The sequence below is a fragment of the Cladosporium halotolerans genome (assembly GCF_011745625.1).
Source record: "Cladosporium halotolerans strain TM138-S3 chromosome Unknown Sca36, whole genome shotgun sequence".
Taxonomy (NCBI): Eukaryota; Fungi; Ascomycota; class Dothideomycetes; order Cladosporiales; family Cladosporiaceae; genus Cladosporium; species Cladosporium halotolerans.
In genome coordinates, this window is record NW_027191487.1 from 60,984 (window position 1) to 88,604 (window position 27,621).

The following is a 27,621-nucleotide window of genomic DNA, read 5'->3' on the forward strand; positions in this document are numbered from 1 at the left end:
ACAACATGATGACCATCCCCGCGCGTGCTAATCTTTCTAGCCTGCAAAGGTGCTGGAACATGGGAAGGTGACCAGATATACGCCCTGCATCTTCGTCTGATGTATAGCACGTGGAGTGTCAGTGAGAGCACTGCATCTCCCAGCGCTTCAAAGCGACGTCGCACTTCGGACACAGCACGAGGTCGTCGCGCCTCAAAGGCCACTCGGGCTTGCGACGCTTGCAAGGTATGTGGAATTATTCGTTTGGGTGTCAATGGTAAGAACATGCATGCTGAGGTCTTGGAAACAGGCAAAGAAGGCTCGGTGCTCGGGAGTAAGACCATGTGCTACGTGCGAAGAGAAGGGTGCAAACTGCACATATGACACTCAATACCTTCGCGGGCGGCCTCCAACGCCCCCGTCTTCAACGCCGGGTGCGCAATCTGGTGACCATCAAGTTGAAGATCATGCAGAGCGCAGAGGCATAAGCACGAGCCTCGATCCCTGCGAGCACCCTCAGAGTCTTTCACGAAGCTCGCCTGAGCTGGATGCAACGGAGATCAATGGCCAATACGTGGATCGTACTTCCGGCTTGTCTTTTCTGCAGCGAGCGCGATATCGATTGAAGCGTCACAGCGCACCGGACCCCGAGCACCTCACACAGTCGGACCAGCCGCTCACTGCAGCAGGGGATAAACCTCTCTTGGGATCCACATTAGATGGCTTCGCTTCACAGCCTGCTATACTTCCAAGCATCCCTGACAGCATCCAAGCCACTGAGCTACTCGATCTGTATTTCGAAGTCTGCGTGGCCACATACAAGCCTCTCCATAGGCCAACTGTCGACGGGTGGTATCGCAATGTGACCGAAAACATCAGCTTAGGGCTGCCCATAACAAAGGGCTTGGGTAACGCTCGAGTGTCAACGTTACTCAGTGTCTTTGCTGTTGCGACTTTTCATCGTCAGAAGTCAAGAGGGTATTCCGACGACGTGTCTTCGTTATCTGACAGCGACTCGTTTTTCCGCTATGCCATAGCGCTCACAGATACAGAGACCGGATTGCCGCATCTCGAATCGGCTCAAGCACGACTTCTGCAGGTCTTCTATCTCCTGATGACTTCCCGGATGAACAGGTCGTGGTTCATCTTCGGCAATCTCCTACAGATTATCTCCGCTCTAGGCATGCACCGAAGAGACCGGAAGAACATCCTGTCTGCAAGCTCTTCACGGGACTACATTCATGGTCAATGCAGAAGGCGAACTTTCTGGAGTGCCTATATCCTTGACAAGTATGTTGGCGTCGTCATGGGAAGGCCTCGTCACTTCCACGACAAGGACATCGACCAAGAGTACCCTGACAGAGTGAACGATGACAACATGACTCCCAGTGGCAGGATGATGGGCGACAATGCAGACACTGATGACTGCCATCTCGACGGATTTATCTGGAACATCAAACTAGCCCGGCTTGTGGGTGAGATATCCGACGGACTCTACTCAATCGCCCCATCATCCGAGGCTTCGCGTGTTTCAGAGGCTCGCGTACTAGCGGACAAGCTCAAGGAATGGCAAGACTCTCTACCACCACTGTTAAAGGCGACGCCAACGAACCTCGTCCGAGGGTTCCGTCGTCAAGGCGTTGCCCTCAGATTAGCCTACAAGCATGCGGTGGTCCATCTCCACAGACCTTTCCTTCTGAGCCGATCGAATGGTGAGAAAGACTCCAGCTCAATCTCAGAATTCCGCCAAGAGAGCGTGCGTCTCTGCATAAGTGCGGCTCGAGATGCGCTTCGGTCCATTGATGCCCTGGCGCAAGAGGGCCCGCTCTTTCACGCATTCTGGTGGACACACTACATCACCTTCTGTGCATTGACGGTCACATATGTCTGGAACATGCAACGGAACAGCGGCCTCGAAGGAATTGACCGCGAGTCGCTGATGGCTTTAGCCGACCGCTGCCAAATACATCTCGCCAACGCCACAGCGACAAATTCTCCCAGCCGGCGATATAGTATTATCCTTGAGGAGCTAAGAGGTGATACAATCGCCCCTAGGCCAACTGATGCTCAGATGTCTACGCATGACAGCAACCCTGGCCTGAGTCAAGCTGCATACGCTTATAACACAAGCAGCGAGGTGGTAGCTGGGTCGCATTCGTTTCAAGCAGGGGCAATGAGTGGCACTGAGCTAACGGGAGCAATCTCTGACATGTTCTACGATCCGTTTATGGATTGGCAAACCTCTGATTGGCTGGATCTTGACGCTTCGGTAAGCGTGTATTTGACGATATCTTGACACTCGGCGTACTGACAATGTACAGGCCTACGGAGTAATTCCTGGATTGAGCCCTGACATGCAATTTTTCACGGAGAATTGAGATGGCGCCGGCAGTTCGACGACCAACAGAGCGACTTCTCGGACATTTGCTATCTCAGAACCGGGAATGCACTCCTCTGAAAATGCAAGCGCGTCATGGCTTTCCGCGATCCGTTATCCTAATACGTTGTAAGATAAAGATGCTTCGACTGGTGTAGATCTTCAGAAATGATAATGTTCGTTTCCGAAAACGAGCTTGCGAAGAGGACAAAGATCATGTAAGGGAACTGCAAATGATAATCACTTTTTCCTGTAAGATGTTCGAAGGACGGTCAGTTTCGACGATGCCAGCTAAACTCGAACACCTATTAAAATAATTGTACAAAAGCACGATTTCCGATCGTTCGGAGCCAGAATCGTTCTATGATGAATTTCTTTGCTTCCGCGTCTTCGTCGAAATACCATACAGCAATTTGGTCAGGAGTGGTGCCGTCTTGATACGGATTCCTCTAGAGTGCGACGAGGTGCCTCAGCCTCATGCATGGCGGGATGTTAAGCGAGATTCTTAGCCTTGGGTCCAGCCGCACGTCACCTTCTCCCAGAAAGTGGCCCTCTTTCGAGGTGGCGCGCAACATAAAGACTTATTTTGGTTGGACCAGCTCCAGACTGGAACTTCCATCCGTCAAAGACCGCCGCCAGCTGAGAAATCTCTCCATCGTTGACCACTCTCTACCTGGATCTTGGCATCATGAATGCAGCCCAAGTCTCCCGCATTGTGTCGGGAGCCACAAGTTCGGTCCCCATTACATGCGAGCCAGAGGCCCAACACCGCTCCAAAAGACCTAAGATATGCGAAGACGATGAGGCGGGTCGCTCGGGAAACACATACCAAGGAGCCACCGCGCAAGGCAAGTCGAACAATGTGTTCGGCAACGTCACTACGATAACATGCATTCGCCATTAGGGTATCATGAGCGCAACACGGATTCGAACCAGATGGTGAAGGAAGCGCTCGCTTTTGATGAGATGGATGACCGGTACGCCACTGTTCGAACAGCGCACACCGACACGTGTAGATGGTTCTTCGAAAAAGAGGCATACAAAATTTGGCGGGAGCCGTCGTGTTTCAGCTTGCACAACGGCTTCTTTTGGATCAAAGGGAAGCCGGGAGCCGGCAAATCAACACTCATGAAAGCTGCTCTGCAGTACGGGGTGACCAACTTGGACGACATCGTTATCTCATTCTTCTTCAATGCAAGGGGCACAAAGCTACAGCAAACCACGGAAGGCATGTATCGGTCACTCATACACCAGATGCTGGACAAAATCCCGTCTGCGGCGACGGCGATGCCCGTCCTGAAAGGCCCAAGAAGCAACCAAGAATGGCCCATAGAGCTGCTGAAGGAGGTGTTCCAGGCGTTGGTTACTAGCCTAAGTGGACATTCCGTCACTTGTTATGTGGATGCCCTGGATGAGTGTAATATCTCAGACGCAAGAGACATGATCGAATTCTTCGACTCGATCGGGCAATTGATCTCGGAAAAAGAAGCCAACTTCCGAGTCCTTTTATCGAGCCGTCATTATCCGCACATTGATATCGCAGTATGCCAGGAAATGATTCTGGAAAGCCAAGAAGGTCACAAAACGGACATCTCTAAGTACAGACTGCGACCCATGAAGCCGAAGCAATCCGCCGAGATCCAGGCCGACATCGAAGATCGAGCCTCGGGCATCTTCTTGTGGGTGGTTTTGGTCATCAACATTTTGAAGGATGACATCGCGAGGGGACAGGTGCACCAGCTCAAAGTCCGTTTGAGAAGGGTTCCCGAGGATTTGAACAAGCTTTTCGAGCAAATACTGCGAAGAGGCTCACAAAATGACAAAATTCTTCGCTTAACGATCTTCTGGATCATGTACGCCAGTCGCCCGTTGAGTAGAGAGGAGCTATACTTTGCTGTCATGACAAGCTCAGCATGCAACGATGCCGTCGTACCTTGGAATAAAGACGAAATTGACCCCGATGATATGCAAAAGTTCATCCTCGACTCCTCGAAGGGTTTGGCGGAGTGGACGAAAGGGAAAAAGCCCACTGTCCAGTTCATTCATGAGTCTGTGCGGGAATATTTCAAAAATGGCGGACTGCAATCAATCGATCCCACATTTGGCCAGAACAAGGAGGCCACTATACACGAGGAGCTCAAAGTATGCTGCCAGACTTACGCGGACAGAGTCTCGGTGCTCATCGATTGTGCTGACTCTGACAACTTTCGAGAGGGCATCAATGAAGCTCACCCGTTCTTGAAGTATGCAACATACGGAATGTTGTATCATGCAGACAATGCCCAATGTGAAGGCAAATGTCAGGGCGAATACCTTCGAGAGTTCCCCACTGATAGGTGGCAGATGATGAGCAATATGTGTGAGAAATTTGCAGCGCGTCGGTTGCACACATCGAACAAGCTGTACATTCTCGCGTTGAATAGCTTTTGCAACCTATTGGAGATTTTGCAGGATGTCCTGTCCGAGGAGACGTGGCACGACCTCCTGAACCTATCAGGCGAACAACATCGCTCCCCGCTCGGCGCCGCTGTTCATTCGGGAGACCATCAAGTCATCGAGTTCCTACTCAAGCATGGAGCCAGCCCTGATTCCAAGGGCAAAGACAACAAATCTTGCTTGTGGGTGTCAATCAGGAAAGGCGATTAGGCAATTTCAGGACATTGGTCGACGCTGGCGCCAATGTCCGTCTCGAACCGAGATACTATGGAAGCAAGCTTGAAGCAGCTATCGCATCAGGTAATTGCACAGTCATGGAAGCGCTGTTAGCACATCCAACTTATGCAATGCCATGGCACAAGACTTTTTCTGATGCTTTGGATTCTTGGCCATGCCAGGAGAATCCCGAGGTGAAGAAAGTGCTTTTGTCCAGACTCTCTGCCATTGAGCAAATCTGGGATGCTCCTGCTCTGAAAGCTACTCCTGTTGAAGACACTCATGGCATCATGCCCTTGGCTTGCCGCCATGGTCTATCGGGCCTTGTGAAGGCTATTCTCCAGCATCCAACCCCGTTTGAGGTTTTCTCCGGCAGGCCAGGATCTAGTCATCCACTCGTCGAAGCTCAAAAATGCAGACATTATCACCTTGTTGACCTCATGCTTCAATGGGGAGTCAAACAGTCCGCGCCCTACCTGTCGGGAAGGTCTATGCTCGAGTTGGCTTCCATCGCGGGCAACAAGGAAATCGTCGACGCGCTTTTAGCCAAAGGGACGAATACTGAAGATAGTTTCGCATCACTTTCTGCTGCGGCTCAATATGGCCATGCCGACGTGGTACAAATGCTCTTGGAGCACGGGGACTACCCGAATCGCGTAGCAATGCCTCCTCACTATGACTTTACTATTGGCAATGACTCCAAAGATGACGGTGAGAGGGTCCTCGACCTGCTTATCGAGCGTGGTCTCAACCTAAATACAGTCTTTTCGGGAAATGAACACGTAAGATAGAGAGGGCGGAAGTGCTTCTAAACCAGAGAAGCATCGACGTCAAAGCTAGGAGGCCTCGCTTCCAGATATCTTCACTTACTCTGACTCGGTGGAGTACCAGTCGAGAAAGCGCGATTGCTGAAAAGACACCGTGACAGTGGAGTGACGCCGCCCGATCCGGAATCCGGACCCATAGTCACAGGATTGGAGAGGGCCCGGGCCTGTGCATAGGCTTTCCTCTCATTCATGCTCGTGATATACAAAATCATCTCCACTGTCGGTTCAAAATTCTTCCCACGGTAGTCACCCCGGGGAGCATTTCACCTTACTCAGCAAGGTCGACGAGAACATCTGAGCGGTGACGTGCTTCCGCGGACACTTGATGTTTCAATAAGAATTGCACGGGACGAAATCGCATCAAAAGCACGATTCTTCACGTCAATGAGCAGTACCTGGCCTCGGCAACACGTTCTATGTCCATGACCACGAAGACATTCCCCACAAATCCCGCGGATGGTGAACGATTGTCACGGTCAACATTCTCGGCACTGCCGAAGGTCGGGCAAAAAGCATTGGAGAGTCAGAGGGCAACGTTATATCGGATGGATCTGAGTTGGAGGGGGAATATATAGATAATGTAGTAGTAGTAGTAGTAGTAGTAGTAGTAGTAGTAGTAGTAGTAGTGGCAGTAGCAATAAGTGTAAGTAAGGGCGCCACATTCGCACTGCATTGCTTTGCATTGAGAACAAAAAAGGGGATGTCGATCGGAGAGAGGGAGAGAGAGATGAATGATTTCGCTTTGTTTGAGAGAGACACGCGCGCGCAAGGGTATTAAAGAATGGCACATTTGCTCCTCTTGGGCTTGACGGGGGGCCGGGGGCTTATTACGGCTCTGGAGTTCAGTCATCGTTAGCCACGGTCCTTCTTCTTCTTTCTCTCTTTCAAATTGTACGTACTTGATCGCCTCGTCAAACACGCTCTTCAGATTCCTCTGCGTCAGGGCCGAGCACTCGAGGTACTTGACGGCCTTGATGTCCTTGGCGACCCCGACCGCCTGCTCGTACTGTATGGGCTGCATCTTGCGCTGGCGCAGCTGCTCCTTGACCTCGGGGTCGTCGCGGAGGTCGAGCTTTGTGCCGACCAGGATGATGGGGACGCCGGGCGCGTGGTGCTCGATTTCAGGGTACCACTGTTGGCAGGAGGATTAGCAGGGTTCACTTATTCATTCCGCATTCTTTCACATAAGCATGCCTCCTCTCCGCATGCTGTCATCTCCACCTCTTCTTCCTCAGGATGACCATACCTTGGCCTTAACGTTGTCAAAACTCGACGGCGAAACAATACTGAAGCAGATCAAGAACACGTCCGTCTGCGGGTAGCTGAGCGGGCGCAAGCGGTCGTAATCCTCCTGACCGGCGGTATCCCAGAGACCCAAGCTGATGGGCTTGTTGTCGACCATGACGCTGGCGGAGTAGTTGTCGAAGACGGTGGGGATGTACTCGCCGGGGAAAGCGTTGGTGGTGTAGGAGATGAGCAGGCAGGTCTTGCCGACGGCACCGTCGCCGGTGACGACGCATTTGAGCGACTGCGTGGCGGGGGCGGCCATCGTTGTGGGTGGCGGTGGTGCGGCGCGGAGGGTGGGAGAGGGGTCCCTTGGCGGGACTGGGGAGGGAGGGAGGGAGGTCGGGCGGCGGTGTGCGGCGCTATGCTGCGCGATAAGGTCGCCGGGACGCGGGAGTGGACGGTGGAGAAGCCGCCTGAATTATTCGGGATGAGGTCGACGAGGTATGGCGTCGGCCGGTTCCCTTGCTCTTGCACGACAGGGCCTCAGACAGGTGAGGTCCGGCAGCGTGGGACGTGCTTCAGGGCTTCGATCTCCAAGGCAGAACGGGCGCCGAGGTCGAAGGGGAGCGTCGCTCGCCTGGTGCCGGAAAGGGTCCAGGAGGAGAACGACAGAAGGGTGACCCGGTAGGAATGGGTGACAACAGGCCTGGAGCACCGGTCGAGTCCAGTTGGCGCAGTGTCGTTGCGGGTGGGGGGAGGTGGTAGATGAGAGCGGAGGGGGTTCGGTCGGTTGAGTACCCTTGGTTCGGCGCGAGCCGTGGCTCGTGGGCGATCGGGCCGCCGACGGGAGGAAGGGAGGGAGGGAGTCGGTGCTTGCCGGCGAAGGATATCAAGACGAGAGGTGTCGGCGGTGGTATAGCAGCGGAGGAAGATGGGGAATTGCGAGTTTCACGGCAGGCGGTCTTGGTCGCTGCGAAGTGAGGTCGCATGGGTGGAAACACTCGCCACGCCACTGCAGATGCGCGCTGTGGGTGCTTTGGTGGCTGGCTAGTCCGAAAGCGGAGCCAGCTGGCCTGCTTTGACCGGCCCATTATTGCAGCCGCCAAGCAGGGCCTCAGCAAGATCCTGCGTGCATGTGAGCTCGCGAACGACGCGGCGCTTATACCGCCGGCATTATTCGTTGGTATAAGGCCAATCACCATGTGTAGCAACGACGATCTGCTATAATAGGTCTGTGATAGGCTTTAGGGGAGCTTGTCGGCAAGTCAACTTATGCATCTGGAAGCACGCGTTCCAAATCCGGCCGTGTCGGAAGACAATGCGAGATACCGCCCACACCGCGATTGTCATGCGATTCTGAAATTGTCCATGTGCTGAGGTTGCATCTTCTCAGAGACAGTAATGCATACCGCATCGCGGATATAGCCTTGCACCGTCAAGGTGGCATCCGTCGCATGTAACATCCTTGTGATGGTTCTCCCCGGTTGACATTCTGCAGTGAAAAGTCTCGTGAACATTCTGAGTAGTTCTGGTGTGCATCCGATACATGAACCAGCAAAGTCGTAGAATACCTATGCTCATGTTTGATACATGCAACAGCAAAAATGCATCGAATTCTAATCGACCACTAACCAAACAAAAGAGAAGAAACCCGATCATGCCATCGTATCCAAGTAACAACACCAACCGTGAAGAAGGAAAAAAGGATACACCGCTAGAACGCGCATCAGACAAAAAGCAAAAATAAGCCATGCCCGTTGGACCTTTCAACGCCATTGAAACAAGAAGATAGTACGCTCGTCTTCCACTTCCTCTCAAACCTCAAACCTTCCTAGCCCCAAACAACCCCAGACTGACCGCCGTGTCATTCTCGCCCATGACCGGTGTCGAATCCGGCACAATTTCCCAGTTCCTCAGCGGAAACGGCGTGAGCTTCACCTCAGCGGTCTGCTGGCGCGCCGCTGGCGATGGTGGGATCCTCGACGCAGCAGCTGAAGAACCCTGCTGCGGCTGCTGATGTGGCTGCGGGAGACGCTGCTGTTGCTGTCTCGCCAAGGCGCGCTGCTGCTGTGTCTGCGCTGGTTGCTGGACGCGGGAAGCGAGAGCTACAGTTGGGTAGGCTGATGTCGATGTTGCTGTGCCGTGGGAACCGAGGAGGAAGAGGACGCGGGGGTTTGTGAGTGGCGTGTGGCGAGCGAGGGCGGAGAGGGCTTCGTGGGTGAGGGAGTCGGCGTGTAGAGCGGCGACGTCGAGGATGTGGTCGAGGAGGGGCTGGCGCATTTGCAAGCGAGGGTGGGAGAGGAGGGTGCAGAGGGCGATGAGGAGGTTGATGCGGGACTGCTTTGCCGCGTCGGTTGGTGGCGCGGTTTGGGCCGGTAGGGTGCAGAGGTGCAACAGGATGCTGAGTGTACGCGACATTGTTTGCAGCTTGTCTTGACAATCTGTCGCGGTGATGTTGACGTCACTCAGTTGCTTCTCCTGCAGCTTGAGCTTCTCTGTGAGCACTGCGAGGACGGCCGCATCGTCTTCGGACTTGACTGACGAGTACGTGACGTCCAGCACTTCGCAAAGCTGATCGTTGAGCTCGCCTCCTGCTTGGGCACGATTCTCCTGCAAAGCAGTGATCTCGGCGAGAATGCGTCCTCGCGCCCACGTATGGATCTCCTTCAAGCTATCGGGCTTGGCCGCAGAAAGCAATTGAGGCCACACCTCAGACCTTTCCGCGACAGCTTTCAAAAGGGCGCTCTTGACAGCCTCATCTTTTCCAGCTCCCGCCGCAGCCTGGCCACTGCTGAACACTCTGAGCCATCCTATAGTAAAGGGAGCATTGAGCGCGTTCGCAGACTTGATAACTTCGCAAGCATCGATTTCCGCGACGGTAGAGGCCTGATCTTGAGACAGCAGGATCTTACAGATCCTCGCAGCAGCCTGTTGAGCAGCCTGCGAGTGCTGGTGGTCGCTGAAAGATTTCCCAAGCTTGCCCGGATGGCGAGTGATAATCCTCAGAATGAGATCGATGACCCCTTCAGCATCAAAAGCAAAGGCCGGATCATCAGCAACCTTGCGCAAAAGGCTGGCAACCTCTTCAGGCCGTTCATCACAGTAGCGCTGCTGCTGGAGTCGGAAAGCGTAAACCTCAGGCACCCCTAGACCGGACGAGGGCGACGGCCCAGCCAGAAGCTGCAGCACGATTGCGGCTGACTTGAGCGGTGCCTGAGCTCCCAACGCAGCGACTTTGTCAAAGCTGAGGCATCGACTCGCCGCAAGAGCCATGACACCGGAAAGAGCGGCATGGTCAGCTTGCCCCTTGTGCACAGTCGCCGCGACGTAATCCTTGGCCAGCTTCTCGAAACCCGCGCTATCGACGCTGCGAAGTTGGTTCAGCCATCTGTCGATTCCGCTCTCGGCTCCGGTGAGATCCGCGTCGGCCTTGCCCGATCGCTCAATGACTCGCAGGAAGACCCGCTGCATGGTCTGTTCGTCCATCGAATTTCCGCTGGCGAAGACGGCGTCAATTTCGGCAGTGCTGTCCAGATTGCCAGCCTGCATGCCGACGAGGTTATCCGAGGCGGGGGAGCAGACGGCGGCGCTGTTTTGCTGCTCGTGAGCGGCCAAGTCGCTCTGGAGCAACTTTGCGATGTTGGCTTTCTCCGGGCATCGGTCGACCAGCGCCGTCAGTGCGAGCAAGAATTTGCGATCTAGATTCTGGCTCCTGAGAGCTTTATGTTGCTGTACCAGGAGATCGACCATGTGTCTAAACGATCCCAGAACAGCAAACTCAAGGGCGTGCATGTTTACTGTATCCGTAACAGAAGCGAGCAATCGTACATCCTCGGTCCGGACCGCATTCTCAACAAGCGATGTAAGCGTAGATATATCACCGAGGCTTTCAAGGACGCTTCGTAAAGCTATGAAGGTCACGGGAGAGATGTTGGAATCTTGTCCCATATCCTTGATCTTCGCGTGTGTCCAGCTCCGAAGCACCATTTTTGCAGATTCTGGAAGATTAAGAAGCGTCATCTGGATGTCGATAGACCGAGCATGAGTGCTCTCAAGCGCCAGCTCAATCTCCCTCTTTGCGTTCTCGATAGATTCATCATTTTCAACCTGTCCAAGGCGAGCCAGTAAGGTTGTTCTAAGATTCCGAAAGCGCTGCGGCATGTTTTCGACAGGAAGGGTAGCAAGCAATCCAGTGGCCAAGCTCGACTTGTCGGAGGTGAAGACCGCACCGCTGGCTATTATCCATTGCAGATAGGCACCAGTCGCGAAACAATCGTGTCGAGCGAGCTCACCAACCACAGCCCATACCTGTCGAGCCTCTGAAGGCAAAGCTGAGTTCGGAAATCGTAGGTACGCGAGAACAGCTTCGTCCGTATCGTAGCCAAGTTCGTGCAGGGTCGCAACGATCTTGGCAGCGATGTACACTCGTGCATGTCCGCGCCGGTAGAGCGTGCTGGACCAGTGCATGACGGCTCTGACAAGCTCGTTGTGGTTCGGAATGACTTCGAGGCATTTCGATGACAGCTTATGCATGTCTACTCCCAGACCCACACTGTCGAGCATCGTGTAAAGACCAAGTAGCGGACTGCGTGTTGAATCCGTAGTCCGTCCTATCGGACCTGCGAGAATCTCGTTTCGCCTGATGATATCCACCACAGCGGGACGCACTCCAGTATTCTGAGTTGTCTCTTCTTGAACGAGCAGTCGTTTGTATTTCGCCCATGTGCTTGGCAGCACTAAGCAGCCTTTTGCGGTGGCAGCGAGTGCAGTGATCAATTGCTGTAATCTCTGTTTCAATGGTTCGAAAACCGTCTTCTTCCTCTCCGCGATAATGTGCAAATGCTCCAGTATAGCAACAGCAAGTTTGCGCCCTGTACGCGCAAAGGCAGTCAAATCACGCCAGTAAATTTGCACCACAAGCATCCACAACGGTACTTTGTCCATAGAAGCCGAAGAGAAGGTCCGTACAAGCCAGTCCAGATACTCGTCTCGATCCAGTAAGCCCTCGCTGTAAAACGCAGAGGTAAGCTTGATGGCATAATCGATCTTTGCACGCCAGTTTGCTTGTCCGCAAGAATCCGCGACAGACTCAATGAACTGCTCGACCTGAACAGTCCAGTCTCGTATCCACTTGGCCTCGCCTTGTGCGGTGGAAGAACTACTCACGCCCTTCTTGCGGAAAGACCTGAGCTCGTTCGCTCCAACGCACTTGGCTAGCCAGACGGCGCGTTGCAGGGGAATGGATTTCGCAAGGCATTGTTCCATGAGCAGCTTGCCGCGGATACCGTGAGGTATGGTCCTGCTTTGCCGGCGTAGAGGGATGTTTGTATTCGCCAAGTCTTTCAGCCAGGCCTCACGCTTCGTATCTGTCACGGTGACTCGTGGAGGTGGCTTGAACGAGCTAGGAGCCGTACACTTGGCGAGGCTTTGCCGTTTGTCGAGTACTTGCGTGAAGAGGTGAGACAGCGTTGAAAGAGCAATGTTGTTCTTCTGGCTCAAGTTCGGCCAGATGCTTTGGCGAGCGCTGTTGCTTTCGTTCTGACCCGGTCCAGGCGGCTTGTCGGAGTATCCAGTCTTGATAACTTGTTCATTGAGAATGTCCTCCGGATGCAGGCCAGTCCAAGGGTTGAAGTCTGCGACCAGCTTCGGAGGGGGCAGCCGAGTCGCCATTGCTGGCGGATTGAGTCCCTTTGACTCTCGCGCTGGGTCGTTGGCCGGTCTCCTGGGAAGACTGCGCACCGGTGCCGTGAGTTTGCGGGGAGGGAAATCAAGAGATTCTCCGGGGACCTTGCTGTAGGCATCTCGCACGTCGTGACGCGCTGATTGAGCTTCTCCATGTTGTTCCGGGCTCTGCACGAATGCAGCGTCCGCATCCAACCTCGCCTTTTTCCTCGGTCTAATTTCTTGCACATCTTCGTTCAACACAATGGTGTCCGAAGCACCTACCAACCCACTTCGATCCTGATTTTGCTGCCACACCTCAGCGTTCCACGCATCCGGGCCGTCAGCTGTCAAGTCGACGACATGACTTTGTCCCGAGGCTGATCGCACATTGCCCAAGCGCGGGACATTGTTCTGGCGATGTGTTGATTGCGGGTGGGAGCCGGGGGTGGAGCGCTGGGGTTGAGGTGGCCTTGTTGTATTGCCCAACGCTGATGTATTCAACATGACACTGTAGGTCGCCCATGCGCGCAGGTGGTGGACATTGCTCCGCGGGCTGACGAGTTGCGGGTACGCTTAACGAGCCATCTTAATGGCAGTTCGGGCGAAGATGGCGAAGCGCATGACGTGCGCGGTGGTGTCGAGAATGCGTTGTCAGGTAGAGGAGGGTCGAGTCGGGGCAACGACGGTGCAGCACGAATAGCAGTAGTAGTACACAGAGGGCGGCGAGGCGGCGGGAGTAGGAAGCAGTGAGACAAAGCGCATAAACGGCGGCACACGGGAAGGTAAACCCGGGGACAGGGACAAGGCCGGCCGGGGAGGACAGCGCAGCGCACTCAGGCGGCGTGCACAGGAGGAGGCGCGAGTGGAGGATGGGCGGTAGATGGCGTACGGGTGCCTCGGGACGATGGCGCGGCAGGCCGTTGCTGGCGGAGGGCCGGCGGGTGCGCTGAGCGCTGAGTGCTCGAGATGTGCAGGTGTGTGAGCACGGGCGACGCGGCGGCGAGGCGACGGCGATCCCAGCAGCAGCGCGCAGGCGATCGGGGGCAGAGCCGGGCGCGCGAGGAGAGCCAGGGCTGGCTGCGACAGCGCGAGGGCTGATGCACGTCGGCGCTGCTCGCCAGTGGCTTGACACGCTTGACACCTTATCGCCTCAACTTACCGCCCGCGCTCGGCGCCACTGCGACCAGCGAGGATCTGCCTTTTGTCCCCGTCACAAACACCATCGCCTGACCGCCTGCGCCTGCCCGCGTCAGCTTGATTGTCCTTGCGATACGTAACCCGCGCTGGCAGCGCTGGCCGGCAGACACCTGCCCGAGCTGGCCTGGACGCCTGGCCGGACGTCGACGGTGCTGACATCAACCGACGTCTCTGCCCATCGTGTAAGCAAAGCAAAGGCTTCCAAGCCCGCCAAGGTCTTCACCAGTCGCCGTGTGCGATATTCGGGCCATCTCGCGTTGTGGCCTGCGGCGTAAATCTTGTTGCAGCCCAGCCGAGATCGACGTCTTGTTGGGCGAGTGCAAACAATAGCTGTCCTTCACATATCTGATCAGAGCCACGTGCATAGACCACAGACCTGGGTTTCGTCCGCTACAGCCCCATCGGGTCAGATAGATGGTCGCCCCAAAAGGTGTGTACAAAGGTAGCCATCCACATCCATCATGTCCGGCTCGGCATATCACTACTGCCATTATGAGCATCCTTTGCCGCGCTATCGTGATCGTGGCTTGTTCAACCAGAGCGCGATCCCGGCGGAAAGAACTTCCGTCTCATTCACGTTTGCAATACCTAATATCTGCCAGTCCCGCAAGTCCGATAAACCAAAACTGAAGCCCACCTGCCCGATTTACCCATCTCGGATCGCCAGGGTACGTATTCATAAAACCGAAGTACCTACCTAAGCGAACCGCGGCCGCCCTTTGCTCCCCGGACAAGCAGGCTGATCTTCGCCAATCTTCACCCTTGCTTTGCCCTGCTTGTGCATCCAGGTCCGCGGCCTCTGTTCCGGTGCACACGCTTTTCTGTGCATAGCCGCTGTCCAACGGGATGCTGTCGAGCGGTAATCATCATGTGTCTGTACTCATGTTTACTCTGTAGGTATTATTGAACAATTAAAACAGCAGATGGATATCCCTTTGCATGAGACATCCGCTGCTACAAACGTAATACTCAGTACATGTTCGTCTTCCACAAAACGCCCCCGTGGCACACAGGCGTGCGATAGACAGCAGGTGGTGTCACACCGGCTGAAGCGTAAGCACGCGGTCGAATGCAAGATTCTCAACCGCACCAAACCCTTTGCACATGCCATTCGAACCAGATACACAATGCGCAGATCCAGACTCTACATTTCGCGCCTGGACTGCAAACACATAGACACTCAAAGTATCCCGTAAACCCGTCGCGTCCAGGTCCCGCGGGCAAAAAGGCTAAAGCATCCCCGCTGCGCGGAGAGAGAGGGCTGCGCGCCCAGGCCCGCTGCAAGCGGGTCCAGCCTCGTTGGAACGACAGCTTGGCCTCCGGGGAGAGCGCATGCGAGACCTCACTACCACCGCGCCACGTGCCACATATCGCATATCCAAACCTTGCATTGTTCCACCTCATTGTTGAAGCAATATACGACATCAACCAGCACGTGATCTTGTATAAGACGTTCAAAGATGGCATCCAAGAAAGATATGAGGAGGGAGGAGCTCAGTACGTCCCATTGCGACCCTTCATCCAGACCCTGCAAACCCATACAATCACAAAAAAAGCTAACTAATAAACCCCCCAGTCGTCCCCTACACCGAGCCTCCGACCGACAAAGACGCCAGCGACTTCCAAGGCACCATCTCGTCCACCCTCCCCATGGCCGCAGTACGTCCCGCCCTGCAAGGCCCCAAACCCCCCTTCCTATCTTCTCTCAAATCCAACTCAATGCTAACACCCACCTTCCCAGATCTTCACCCGTAACAAAATGATCGGCTGGACAGCCGTGATCTTCGCGATCCAAGGCTGGCTGGGCGAGACGCCCGCGCAAGCCGCCGCGGCCACCACCCCGGCCTACCTGCAAGTCGGCATGGCGGCCATGTCGCTCGGTGTTGTACGTTTCACTTACTTTCCATTCCTTGTGGAATCGGAGGGGCTTTCCCCTGGCGGGTTGTGAGTGCGATTTGCTGACTTGATGTGCTACGACAGGCCTACATGCCCCTTTTCCTGCCTCCCAGCGTGGGCGGCGCGGGTTCGTCCTCGACGGGACCGGCAGCGCCGAGTGCTGCGTGATAGATACGGGCAGTATGGAATTCTTTCCTGGGAGTCATGCTGTAATTTCATAGCGTTGTACATGTTTGGGGTTATTAGGAAGGTTTGAAGATTTTATACAGATGGGTGGTTTTCTACGATTTCTCCCAAGAAGGCCATATCCCAACACCCCGAGGCTGTAGTTGAAGAGCCTCATGAGAGCCAATGGCTCCGGTCTGAAACGCCTGAATCTAGCTACAGTATGCCACAAAAGCCCAACCCCGTCCGCGCCATGCATGTTGAAAGAATCATTTAAAAGTAGTAGAGGAAAGGATCTATGTGCTCTTCAAAGCAGCAAGCTGCGCCGCGCTCTCGGCAGCGAAGAGCTCGCTCTTCTTCGCCCTCTTCTTCAGCACGTTCTCAATGAACGCCTCGCCGGCCTTGTAACTGCTGCGAACCAGGGGTCCAGAAGCGCAGTACATGAAGCCCAAGTCGAGCGCGCGCTGGCGCCAGAGCTCGAACGTCGCGGGCGTGACGTACTCCTCGACCTTCATGTGGCGCTTGGTGGGCCGCATGTACTGGCCGAACGTGACGACGTCGACGCCGACGCTGCGCAGCTGCTTCAGCGTGTCCCACAGCTGCTCCTCCGTCTCGCCCAGGCCGAGCATGATGGAGGTTTTGGTGATGAGCTCCGGACGGGCTTCCTTGGCGGCGCGCAGGACGGAGAGGGACTGGGCGAAAGTGGCGCGGCGGTCGCGGACGTAGGGCGTGAGCTGGGGCGTGGTCTCGACGTTGTGCGCGTAGACGTCCAGGCCGGAGCGGGCTACCAGCGCGACTTGCTCGAGGTCGCCGGAGTAGTCTCCTGTGAGCGCTTCGACGAGGGTTGTCGGCGACTTCTGCTTGATCTTAATGATTGTCTCGGCGAAGTGGCGGGCGCCGCCGTCTACCAGGTCGTCGCGGTCAACGCTGGTCAGGACAACGTAGCCCAAACCCCATCGCGAAAGAGCCTCGGCGGTGTTCTCTGGCTCGTGCGGGTCGAGAGGCGGAGGCGCACGAGATGTCTTGACCGAGCAGAAGCGGCAGCCTCTTGTGCACGTATCTCCCATCAACATGATCGTCGCCGTCGCCGCGCTTTTGTCGCTACCACCCCAGCAGTCCGAAATGTTGGGGCATTTTGCTTCCTCGCACACAGTGTGCAGACCCAATCCTCGCAAATCGTTCTTGATCTTCTTGAAGTTGTTGTTGCTAGGAATGGGCGTCTTCAACCATTCCGGCAACCGGGTGTGTTCTCGCTTGCGACCCTTGGGGCCGACTTGCACAGTCTTGAGCTCGAGTGCCTCCTCCGGCGAGATGGGCTCATCTGGCTTGCCCCCTACAAAGTCCGCGAACGAAGGCCCAGCATTGAGACGGTCGGAGAATTTGCTCGAAGGTCTGGGCTTTGTAGATGTTGGTGTGACGGTTGAGGGCTCGTTGACAGTGGTGGCGAAGCAGCGCTTCTGGGGAATGAGAGAGGGTCTGGTGTCAAAAAGCGCAGAAGCGACGAAGCGTCTTGTCGGGGGTCGGATGGCGGCCATGTTGTGTGTATGCGGTGTGTAGAATGAATGTGTCTGCGCGATGCTGCGCTGAAAGTCGCCTGACAGTTCCGATGATTTGGATAGGGCGCGCAAGGGTTCAAGTTTCAATGCGGGAAGCGCCGGCGATAACCGCTGCTCCGCCGCCACCGGCGATCTCGTAAGCCGGGAGATCACGACCAATGTGAGATATTCGACCCGGGCATCTTCTTCGCAGCCATGCTAAAGATCTCTTGCACACGGTCTGAGGCAAGATGGTATTGCAGTTGCAATAGCATTGATTTGTGCAGAGTATCGCTCAGTTGCCATCGTTATCCGCCCGTAATTGAGCAAGCATCTCAGCTCGAGACGTCCAGACATCAATTCGCCGCCAACCGCTGACGCCTTCCGCCCCACCCAAGCTTGCCCGCATCGCCACGCTGCTCGGCTGTGACTTGTCTCGTCATACATCCGATCCAGATCGTTGTTGCAGTCTCAAAAGCACGTGTGTCATGACAGAAGCAACAGCAGCCGACAGCGGCGATGGAAACAGCTTCTCTGCTCGTCTGTTTGAGGGCGAGAAGTTTCTTTCAGAGGAAGATGTCTACGTTTCACTGACCTACGACGAGCTCGATGCCAAAGCCATGATGGACCGAGTAAAAAGTCCCAAAGCGGGCGCTGTAGTTTTGTTCGCTGGTACGTGTGAATTTCCCTCGTCGGGTTGTCACGCCTCACTGACAGCACACAGTAAGCTAAACTGTAGGTCTCTGTAGGTTGTACCCGAGACTCCTTCGCTGGAGAAACAGTCACACATCTCGCATATTCTTCATACCCGCCTCTTGCCCTCCGCACACTTCAGAAGATAGCTCGTTCCATACGCGAGAAGCACGAACTTGTAGCTATTGCGATTACCCATCGCCTGGGCAAGGTCGACATTGGGGAAGAGAGCATTTTGATTGCCGTCTCGTCGGCTCACCGGCAAGCTGCTTGGAAGGCAGGCGAGGAATGCTTGGAAGAGGTCAAGGAGAAAGTCGAAGTGTGGAAAGAGGAGTGGTTTGCTGATGGAGGTGTGTGGAGAGCGAATCGGGATGGGCAAGCCGGTGTCCGAGTGTGAGCTGCACAGCTGGGCAGCTGCGTCGGCAGCCCCTGCCTCCCTGGACCTTCTTCAAATGGTAGAAAGTGTTCGTTGATATCGTTCATATTGTACAGAGCTTCATGCTTCATGCTTCATGCCATGGGTCACTTGCGACCAACCAGCGCGTTTGCATCCGCCTTCGCCTGCTCCTTCTTCTCCATCTCCATCAGCTTGTCCACTATCTCATCCTTGATATTCCCATAGCCGTCCTTTCGGCTCAGAATCTCAGCTACCCAGTTTTCAAGCTCTTGGTCCGCCTCTGATTCCCCTCCATAGACGTCAAATCCCACACCCCTCCGCACCTTCTCCCGCAAATCCTCGACGTCCGCAATATCGAAGTAGATAAAGCCTGCGCCTATCGCAGTCATGAATACAGAGACAGTATTCATTGTCGCGAGTGCCAATGCTTGCGCCGCGTCTAAGCCTGCCTCAGGCTTTGGAATCGGTGTGTTCGAAGGCGTGAAAGTCGTGGGCGTTGGTAGGCGCTTGCGGATGAGTGCTCGGCGTGTCACCCACGCGCTCAGCATGGTAAACCCAAGTCCGCCGAAGAAGAGCGCATTTTGCCTCCGAGCTCGTCTCGCCGGGTCTATGCGCTCGAGTGCTGCTGATGTGACGGAGGGCTTGATCTGAGCTCGTCGCAGTTGCTCTTCCGTTTGAGCTGGTTTCTCGAGAGGAAGAGGAGGCGCTAGTGCCTGTCGGCGGGCACGCAGATCGCCTGGTGCGAGATACCGGTCCCAGAAAGACATCTGAGTGAGTGTGGTGTAGCGTTCTGTTGGTGAAGATCGTCCGTCAATGTTTTGATTCCAGGGTCTCGAACGGATGGTGGTGGACCTGCCTCGGCTTGCTTCCGATTTGGGCTGCTCGCAGGGCTTCGGTTCCCCAGACTGCAGTCGCGCGGCGCTGGACGTCAGCTGTCGCTGTTGCTGCCCATCCGTGCTCTCGACATCAAACAACATCAACGACAAACGCTCTCCTCGCATTACGATATTTGATCAGACCACTCGCGTGGAAACGCCTCTCATATTCTCATACCTTGTTCGGATCCCTCTTTCGTCTCGCACTCCTCAAACCTCAAGAGCTAGGAACGGATAGCGGACGAGGACACAAGCTGCTAGTCGCTGACAGATCTCGGGAGACGACTGCACTGCGATCGAGCCTAATTTTCCATTTCATTACCGCGGCTCTGTCTGTGAGCCTTGTTTCTGCCGTTTCTGTACACTTCGCTTATGTACGTATCGACCATGGAGATCTATGGATGTCGTCAGGAGATTGTTGGGTGGAAGCGCGATGAAGATTCTCTTTTCTGTGTACTTATTCTGACATGATCGATTCAGACCTCGTATCACGTGGAGCAAAGTGTACATACCCAGGAACAGGGCGGTTACGGTAAAGCGGACCAGTCGCACACATTGACTTGACCGTTCCTTTAGTTAGCTTTCGCTAGCGCGTCGTCGCATCTCACACACCATGTCTGGCGAGGACGATACCTTCGACATCGACATCTACGGTGACGAAGAGGAGACACAGCAGCAAGACCAGCAGCAGCAAGGAGGAGACGACTTTGACTACACGTACGACGAAGCAAAAGAGCAGGCAAACAGCACAGAACAGAATGGACAACAAAGCGAGAACAACATCTCAAACGCCGGCGAAAGCACCAAAACGCCCCAGGAATCCAGCCAGTCAACTCCCCAGACATCCATCAAACCCCAGCAAAGCCTCAAACGCAAAGCCGAAGACGAGCCCGAGGACTCATCCCAACACCGACCCAGCCAAACCCCTACAGCCCCTGACGGCCGCCCTCTAGACCCCGGCGCCCTCCCATCCCTCAAACTCTCCGAGCTCCACTGGTGGACGACCGAAGAGGACATCCGGGCCTTCTGCGCCGCGGCCAACACCGAGGACGAACTCCGCGAACTCGCCTTCGGCGAGCACAAAATCAACGGCAAAAGCCGAGGCGAAGCGTACCTAGAGTTTACCTCGGCCGCCGCAGCAACAGCGACGAAGCGCGAAGTCGAGCGCGCGAACGCCGACAGCGCGGCCAAAGAGCCCGGCGCGGGCCCCAAGGACAAGTTCCAGGCATGGTACACGCCCATGGGCAACCCGTACCGCGGCAAAGACGGCGCGGTCGGCGACAAGAAGTTCGGCGGCCAGGCGGGCAAGTTCAACAACCAGGGCGGCGCGTACAACAACAGCTACCAGAACCGTGGGAACTTCGGCGGTGGTGGTCGCGGTGGCTATAACCGCGGAGGGTACAACAACAACAACATGATGGGTCGTGGTGGCGGCGGCGTTGGTGGCCAGTGGGGCATGAACGGTGCGGCGGGCGGGTTCCAGAACCCCATGATGGCAGGCTATGGGAACATGGGAGGCTACGGCAACATGGCTGGCAACATGGGCTACAACAACATGATGGGCGGCCGCGGTGGAATGATGAACAACATGATGGGTGGAGGCCGCGGAGGGTTCAACGGCATGAACGCCATGGGCATGGGCAACATGGGCGGCATGGGAGGAATGGGCAATATGATGGGTGGCATGGGAGCAATGGGCGGCATGGGCATGAACAATGGCGGAAGAGGCGGGGGTATGATGGGTCGAGGAGGCTGGAATGGCGGTATGGGCATGGGGGGCCAGGGCATGCAAGGAGGTGGCGGTGGGAACAAAAAGCCGCGCATGGAGTGATGCTTCAACTCCATGTTGCTGCGCCGAGAAAGTTTGAACATTCGAAAATCATTCTGACCACCACACCAGATTAGCGGGTGGCATCGTCTAGCGCGGAGTTTGGGTTTCTCGGGGCATGGATTATGGCATGTGTTCTACGGGGAGGCAGGTTCTGGTAATGATGGCGTTTATGGAACTGGAGATACACTATGGAAATGCTCAATTCATGGATTCCATCTTTTCTTCGTTATCAATGTATACAGTACGAGCTCCAGCCGGTATCTTGTTTACAACGCAGCGTCTACCTTCTGCTGATTCCATCGTTTCGTATCTGACCTACGTCGTGCGCTTATCACCACAGGCGCAGTCGTTACGAAGATGAGTCCATTCTTTCAGACAAGATTTCCGTTCGAAAGTATTGAATAGCTCTCGTCTAATCTCGAAGGGAATAAATGGAATAAATAAATGTTGACTCGAGATTTCTCCATGTGCGACAACCCACTAGCGTCCGATTCGAATAAGCCAATCATCTGCCTACTTAGTCCTAGGTGAAGTGAAGTAGCGTGTCCGCGACTGCGCCTTCGATGTCGAACATAAAATGATTTAATAGATTTTGGGGACTCGACTTTCTCCATCATGCAGCCACCCGTTAGCTTCTCTCCTCCCGTGCCCAATCAGCTGCCGGGCTCGCCGTCCGTCGCGCAGGTGAAGTGAAGTGGCTGTTTTCGCTATTGCTCTCGCGCGCGCGAGCGCCCTCGGGGCAGCGAGAGCCCTCACAGCTAGAAGCTCGGCGAGAAGCGGTATCTCGTTGACATGCTGTCGGGCCCCGCTTGCCACAAAGGGTCAGATATCGACGCGTGACAGCCGTGGAAAAGGCGTTGATGGTCAGAAGAGGTTGTTAGACCGCATTGCTTCCATGACAGACCTTCGTGAGATCGACCTCAACACGAATGCGAAGAACTATCGTGGTCAATTTGTTACCATCGAGAACGCGGAGGCCCGAGCTCGTGAGATCTGGACGTCATCAACACCAAATAGATTAGATAAGATCTCGGACGCGTAGAGTGCCAACATGTAACCAAACACCTTCACCCTTCAGTCGTCGTTCCAAGCTCTTCTCAGCAAGCGCTCTCTCCACATGTGTCCAAGATCATGACATACGCTGCCTTGTATTTCGACCATGGCTAGGAGCGCAGAAACGTTCCGCGTCAGGCTCAACTGCGTGGATCACTACCAGAATGCTCCAGGACCACTGGATCCGCCCCTCTGGGGGCCTTTGAGCGCGACTTCGAGTCAGCGAAGCAACCTACCGCAGGTGCCAGTGATACGCATATTTGGCGCGACTGAAACTGGGCAGAAAGTCTGCATGCACATCCACGGCGCATTTCCTTACCTATTCATCCCGTATACGGAGCCGCTCGACAAGTACACCGTCGACGCGTACATCAACACCCTTCGCCATTCAATCGATCATGCGCTCGCGCTCTCCTACCGTCGTAACCCTTACGATAATCCGCGCAACTCCTCCTTTGTTGCACACATCAGCCTGGTCAAGGGCGTCCCGTTCTTTGGATACAATGTTGGATACAGCTACTATCTCAAGATCTACCTTCTAAACCCGCTGCACATGACACGGTTCTCGGACTTGCTGCAGCAGGGTGCGATCTTGAGGAAAGTGTTCCAGCCCTACGAAGCGCATCTGCAATACTTGCTACAATGGATGTGCGACTTCAACTTGTACGGCTGCGCGTACATCGAGTGCGACAAGCCGCGGTTCCGGGAGCCGGTACCGTTGTGGGAAGAGTTGGATGAGTTGACACATCTCTGGCATGATCGGTCGGTCAAGAAAGAGCAGATGCTGGACGAGTCGCAATTTCCTCGGCAGAGTCACTGCCAGCTTGAGCTTGACATACGGGTAGAAGACATTCTCAACCGGGATGAGGTCCAGGCGAGGCCGTTGCATCACAGCTTCATCGAGCGACTCAGCTCGCTTGAGAACTTACCTCCTGAGGAAAAGCTTGTGCATTCGATGGCCGGGCTGTGGAAGGATGAAACACGCAGGCGCAAGCTACGGATGGGCTTGGTTGATCCCACTTCGTCTCCGTTCCCACCTGAGGTGCTTGTGAGCATGAGTGCAGATCCTAGAAATGACAGTAAAGGCGGCTGGATTCACGAGGACGAGTTTCGTGAGACGATTAATGAGTTGGTAGCCGAGGAACGTAAGGCGAGGGGTGGTGGCGATATCACGTTTGAGGCCTTCGAAGCAACAAAACAGGCAAACGATAGTGTGCCGACTGTTTTGGACAGCGTCACCGACCTCTTTCACGTCACCCTTGAGTCCAAATGGAACCGGAAGGAAGATGCAGATACGGGCAGGGGTACCAGTTTCGATCTTCCACAGGCCTCGAGACATGAAGACGATGCACTAGTAGATCTAGGAACAATAGAACAGCTCGCTGGCGAAGATGAATACGAGTCTGATGAAGAGACTGCGAAGACGAGAGCACTCACCCAGCGGCAAAAGCTTTCGGAAGCTGGCATTGATGGCGCAATGGGTGAAGCGAAAGTCCCTGGTCATCCACAAGACATAGAAGCCGCAGCCGAGCAAATGGACGAAATGGATGTGCCTTCGGAGACTGTACAACATGCAAACGGCCATGGTCTCAAACGCCGAGCTCAGGCCAATGGAGAGAACCAGACCGAGTCCGGCCGAAAGGAGCTGGAGTCGAACAATGCACTTACAAAATCGAATGGTTTTCGCGTCCAAGATGCCAAAAGACAGAAGACGATGGGTGATGGCAAAGATGTTGTGGAACGACCGAAAGCAAATATTATCACGGAGCCCATGCCGCCACCGTCAGGTCAACCACCAAAATTATCGCAGCGGTCATCTTCTTCGCAGTCAGAGAAGCTGAGCTTTCCCTTGGTCAAAGACCCACATGATCCCGACACCCAGCTTCGACTGAGCCAACGTAATGGCGATCATTCCACAACACCTAGGACGACGACATCGCCCGTAAAACAAAGGGCTAAAGAGTCGTCCAATACTTCCTTTAGCTCTATACACACAACATCTTCCGATGCCACAATCACCCCAGCAAGCCATTCCGGATCATTTTTGAGCTCAAAGGCAATATCGAGTTACGCCCAATCTTTCTGCCGTGAAGGTCACGGCCTCCACCTCATGTTGGGTCAAGCAGCCCCGAAGTTCGACGAGGTTGAACGCACCGTCACTCCTTCTGTTGTATACCAGGATGCCTACTACAGCAATGAGATCGACGTGCCCGAACGTCCACGCGAATACGCCGGCCAAGAGTTCAGGCTCGAAAGCATAACCCTGCCTTTCCTTCCCGAGTTTGACAGGCATTGCACGCCCGTTCCCAGCAAATCATGGCCTTTCGAGAAATCAAAGCAGGAGCTAATAGACCAGCGACGGTCACGTCAATGTTCTCTTAGAACCTGGGAGATCAAACGAGCTCCGCCTTCTTTTGACGAAGTCCAGAGATGGATGCAGTCAGAGCAGTTAGTTGAGAGAGACACGCTGGAAGATCTGGAAGTAGACGGACCTCCAGCAAAGCAGATCAAGCGGAAGAATCGACCAGCGCCAGAGCTGTCCCAGATTGACGGCCCGACACAAAAGAACAAACACGGCTTCAAGTTCTCCCAGCGCAAAGCGAGCACTAGTGTGCAGCATCAGACTGGTTACATGTCCACGATGAGCCTCGAGGTTCATGTCAATACTCGCGCTGATTTCTCGCCTGATCCAGAGAAAGACGAGGTCAGCATGGTCGTTTGGTGTCTTGCGGACGAACAATTGGATCAGGAGGCAAAACTCGGCATTGTGGTGTTGAGCAATCCCAAAGACAGTTCGCTAGTTGACAGAATCCGCCGTATCGTGGGAGGTACCGTCCAGATCGACGAGGAAGACGATGAGCTTGACCTCTTCAACCGCATGGTCGACGTTGTTCGTTCTCACGATCCTGACATTCTGACCGGTTATGAAGTGCACAATAGCAGCTGGGGCTATCTGATCGAGCGCGCAAGGCTACAGTACGAGTTCAACCTGCCCGACGAATTCTCCCGCATGAAGTCGCAGTCCCATGGTCGCTTTGGCAAAGACGCCGATCGCTGGGGCTTCACCCACACATCGACCGTTCGTATTACTGGTCGGCACACCATCAACATTTGGAGGGCTATGAGGTCAGAACTCAATCTGCTGCAGTACACCATGGAGAACGTTGTCTTCCACGTACTGCACAGACGAATCCCACATTACCCATTCGCCACCCTTACCAAATGGTTTCGCAGCGAAAAGCCTCGAGACCTGGCTAAAGCACTCGACTACTTCATCACCCGGACCCAACTCGACCTGGAAATCCTCGATGCCAACGAACTTATTCCCAGAACATCCGAGCAAGCCCGCCTGTTGGGCGTCGATTTCTTTTCTGTCTTCAGCCGAGGCTCGCAGTTTAAAGTCGAATCACTCATGTTCCGCATCGCGAAACCAGAGTCTTTTGTCCTCGTCTCTCCATCACGGAAACAAGTAGGCGCACAGAACGCCCTTGAATGCTTACCGCTCGTCATGGAGCCCATGTCATCCTTCTACACCAGCCCGTTGCTCGTCTTGGACTTTCAGAGCTTGTACCCCAGTGTGATGATCGCTTACAACTACTGCTACTCTACATGCCTCGGCCGCATCACCAACTGGCGCGGCACAAACAAGATGGGGTTCGCGGACTTCAAGCGCTCCCCCGGCCTTCTGGAGCTCGTCAAAGACAAAGTCAACATCTCGCCGAACGGCATGATGTACGTCAAGCCCGAGATGCGCAAATCTCTGCTGGCGAAAATGCTCGGCGAGATCCTCGAGACGCGCGTGATGGTCAAGAGCGGGATGAAAGTCGACAAAGATGACAAGACGCTGCAGCAGCTGCTCAACAATCGACAACTAGCTCTCAAACTAATTGCCAATGTCACCTACGGCTACACGTCCGCCAGCTTCAGCGGCCGCATGCCGTGCTCGGAAATTGCAGACTCGATCGTACAGACGGGCCGCGAGACGCTCGAGAAAGCCATCGCGCTGATCCACTCCGTCGAGCGCTGGGGCGCCGAAGTCGTTTACGGCGACACGGACAGCCTGTTCGTATACCTCAAAGGCCGCTCGCGCGACGACGCTTTCAAGATCGGCGACGAGATCTCGCAAGCCGTGACAGATATGAACCCGCGACCCGTCAAGCTCAAGTTCGAGAAAGTCTACCACCCGTGCGTGCTGCTCGCGAAGAAGCGCTATGTCGGCTTCAAGTACGAATCACCCAGCCAGAAGGAGCCCGAGTTCGACGCGAAAGGTATTGAAACAGTGCGTCGCGACGGCACGCCCGCAGAGCAGAAGATCGAAGAGAAGGCGCTCAAGCTGCTCTTCCGAACCTCCGATCTCAGCGAGGTGAAACGATACTTCCAAGCACAGTGCACAAAGATCATGACCGGCCGCTTCAGCGTGCAAGATTTCTGCTTTGCGAAGGAAGTCAAGCTGGGCACGTACTCTGACAAAGGACCGGCGCCGCCCGGGGCTCTCATTGCGACCAAACGCATGCTCAAAGACCCGCGCCTTGAGCCACAATATGGCGAGCGCGTGCCGTACGTCGTGATCGCTGGAGCGCCAGGCGCGCGGCTGTTCGAGCGCTGCGTCGAGCCGGAAAGGTTAATCAACGAAGAGCATGCAGAGTTGGACGCTGAGTACTACATCTCGAAGAACTTGATTCCGCCTCTCGAGCGCATCTTCAATCTCGTCGGCGCGAATGTGCGGCAGTGGTACGACGAGATGCCGAAGGTGCAGCGCATCCGGCTTTTGGGAGGGCCGAGGGATGGCGAGGCTGGGCTTGGGAAGAAGAAGACTATGGAGAGCTACATGGGCTCGTCGTTGTGCGTGGTCTGCCGCGATCGACTGGAGGCCAACCCGCGCGATCCGGCGCCGCTACCACTTTGCCGTGTCTGTCGATTTGAGCGGCCGCAGGAGACTCTGCTTGCTTTACGGCGAAAGATTCGGAAGGCAGAGATGCGCAATCGTGATTTGGAAGACGTTTGCAGGAGCTGTGCTGGTTTGGCTTTTGGTGAGACAGTCAAGTGCGACAGCAGAGATTGTCCGGTGTTTTACAGTCGGGTGAAGGGAAGGACGATGTTGGGTGTTGTGAGTAATGGCCTTGGGAGGGTGTTGGAGGGTTTGGAGGGTAAGATGGCGAAAACGGAGGACTTTGAGTGGTGATAGATAATACTCAAATAGCGCTGGCCGCGCACAATATGATCCAATGTTCTTCTGACAATTTCTGTGTCTAT

At 55.0% G+C, this 27,621-nt stretch overlaps 10 protein-coding genes across 10 annotated transcripts; 6 read left to right on the plus strand and 4 right to left on the minus strand.

Moving 5' to 3' along the window:
- The first annotated feature begins 19 nt into the window (after positions 1 to 19).
- Positions 20 to 2,698, plus strand: WHR41_08027 (uncharacterized protein). The gene is made up of 3 exons (XM_069376631.1): positions 20 to 225; positions 290 to 2,248; positions 2,301 to 2,698. Exons 1-3 carry the CDS (start codon positions 100 to 102, stop codon positions 2,355 to 2,357), a joined length of 2,142 nt encoding a protein of 713 aa, XP_069226439.1. The 5' UTR covers positions 20 to 99; the 3' UTR covers positions 2,358 to 2,698.
- A 546-nt stretch (positions 2,699 to 3,244) lies between these two features.
- On the plus strand, positions 3,245 to 5,002 carry WHR41_08028 (uncharacterized protein; the record flags this gene model as incomplete). The annotated part of the gene is made up of 1 exon (XM_069376632.1): positions 3,245 to 5,002. The coding sequence occupies one exon, from the start codon at positions 3,245 to 3,247 to the stop codon at positions 5,000 to 5,002; it is 1,758 nt and encodes a 585-aa protein (XP_069226443.1).
- Positions 5,003 to 6,439: 1,437 nt separating this feature from the next.
- Positions 6,440 to 7,452, minus strand: Rac1 (Ras-related C3 botulinum toxin substrate 1). The gene is made up of 3 exons (XM_069376633.1): positions 7,082 to 7,452; positions 6,735 to 6,967; positions 6,440 to 6,670 (listed from the first exon to the last, which is right to left on the minus strand). The coding sequence occupies exons 1-3, from the start codon at positions 7,382 to 7,384 to the stop codon at positions 6,610 to 6,612; spliced, it is 597 nt and encodes a 198-aa protein (XP_069226453.1). The 5' UTR covers positions 7,385 to 7,452; the 3' UTR covers positions 6,440 to 6,609.
- Positions 7,453 to 8,883: 1,431 nt separating this feature from the next.
- Positions 8,884 to 13,230, minus strand: WHR41_08030 (uncharacterized protein; the record flags this gene model as incomplete). Its single annotated transcript, XM_069376634.1, has 1 exon — positions 8,884 to 13,230. The coding sequence occupies one exon, from the start codon at positions 13,228 to 13,230 to the stop codon at positions 8,884 to 8,886; it is 4,347 nt and encodes a 1,448-aa protein (XP_069226491.1).
- A 2,030-nt stretch (positions 13,231 to 15,260) lies between these two features.
- On the plus strand, positions 15,261 to 16,238 carry WHR41_08031 (uncharacterized protein). The gene is made up of 4 exons (XM_069376635.1): positions 15,261 to 15,420; positions 15,500 to 15,582; positions 15,665 to 15,808; positions 15,904 to 16,238. The coding sequence occupies exons 1-4, from the start codon at positions 15,384 to 15,386 to the stop codon at positions 15,985 to 15,987; spliced, it is 348 nt and encodes a 115-aa protein (XP_069226490.1). The 5' UTR covers positions 15,261 to 15,383; the 3' UTR covers positions 15,988 to 16,238.
- A 42-nt stretch (positions 16,239 to 16,280) lies between these two features.
- On the minus strand, positions 16,281 to 17,519 carry WHR41_08032 (Lipoyl synthase, mitochondrial; the record flags this gene model as incomplete). The annotated part of the gene is made up of 1 exon (XM_069376636.1): positions 16,281 to 17,519. One exon carries the CDS (start codon positions 17,517 to 17,519, stop codon positions 16,281 to 16,283), a length of 1,239 nt encoding a protein of 412 aa, XP_069226489.1.
- A 209-nt stretch (positions 17,520 to 17,728) lies between these two features.
- cnxh (Molybdopterin synthase catalytic subunit) lies at positions 17,729 to 18,725 on the plus strand. Its single transcript, XM_069376637.1, has 2 exons — positions 17,729 to 18,191; positions 18,269 to 18,725. The coding sequence occupies exons 1-2, from the start codon at positions 18,008 to 18,010 to the stop codon at positions 18,607 to 18,609; spliced, it is 525 nt and encodes a 174-aa protein (XP_069226488.1). The 5' UTR covers positions 17,729 to 18,007; the 3' UTR covers positions 18,610 to 18,725.
- Positions 18,726 to 18,734: 9 nt separating this feature from the next.
- aim11 (Altered inheritance of mitochondria protein 11) lies at positions 18,735 to 19,376 on the minus strand (the record flags this gene model as incomplete). Its single annotated transcript, XM_069376638.1, has 1 exon — positions 18,735 to 19,376. One exon carries the CDS (start codon positions 19,374 to 19,376, stop codon positions 18,735 to 18,737), a length of 642 nt encoding a protein of 213 aa, XP_069226487.1.
- Positions 19,377 to 20,097: 721 nt separating this feature from the next.
- On the plus strand, positions 20,098 to 21,315 carry WHR41_08035 (uncharacterized protein; the record flags this gene model as incomplete). Its single annotated transcript, XM_069376639.1, has 1 exon — positions 20,098 to 21,315. One exon carries the CDS (start codon positions 20,098 to 20,100, stop codon positions 21,313 to 21,315), a length of 1,218 nt encoding a protein of 405 aa, XP_069226486.1.
- A 1,159-nt stretch (positions 21,316 to 22,474) lies between these two features.
- Positions 22,475 to 27,550, plus strand: WHR41_08036 (uncharacterized protein; the record flags this gene model as incomplete). The annotated part of the gene is made up of 1 exon (XM_069376640.1): positions 22,475 to 27,550. One exon carries the CDS (start codon positions 22,475 to 22,477, stop codon positions 27,548 to 27,550), a length of 5,076 nt encoding a protein of 1,691 aa, XP_069226485.1.
- Positions 27,551 to 27,621: the final 71 nt, after the last annotated feature.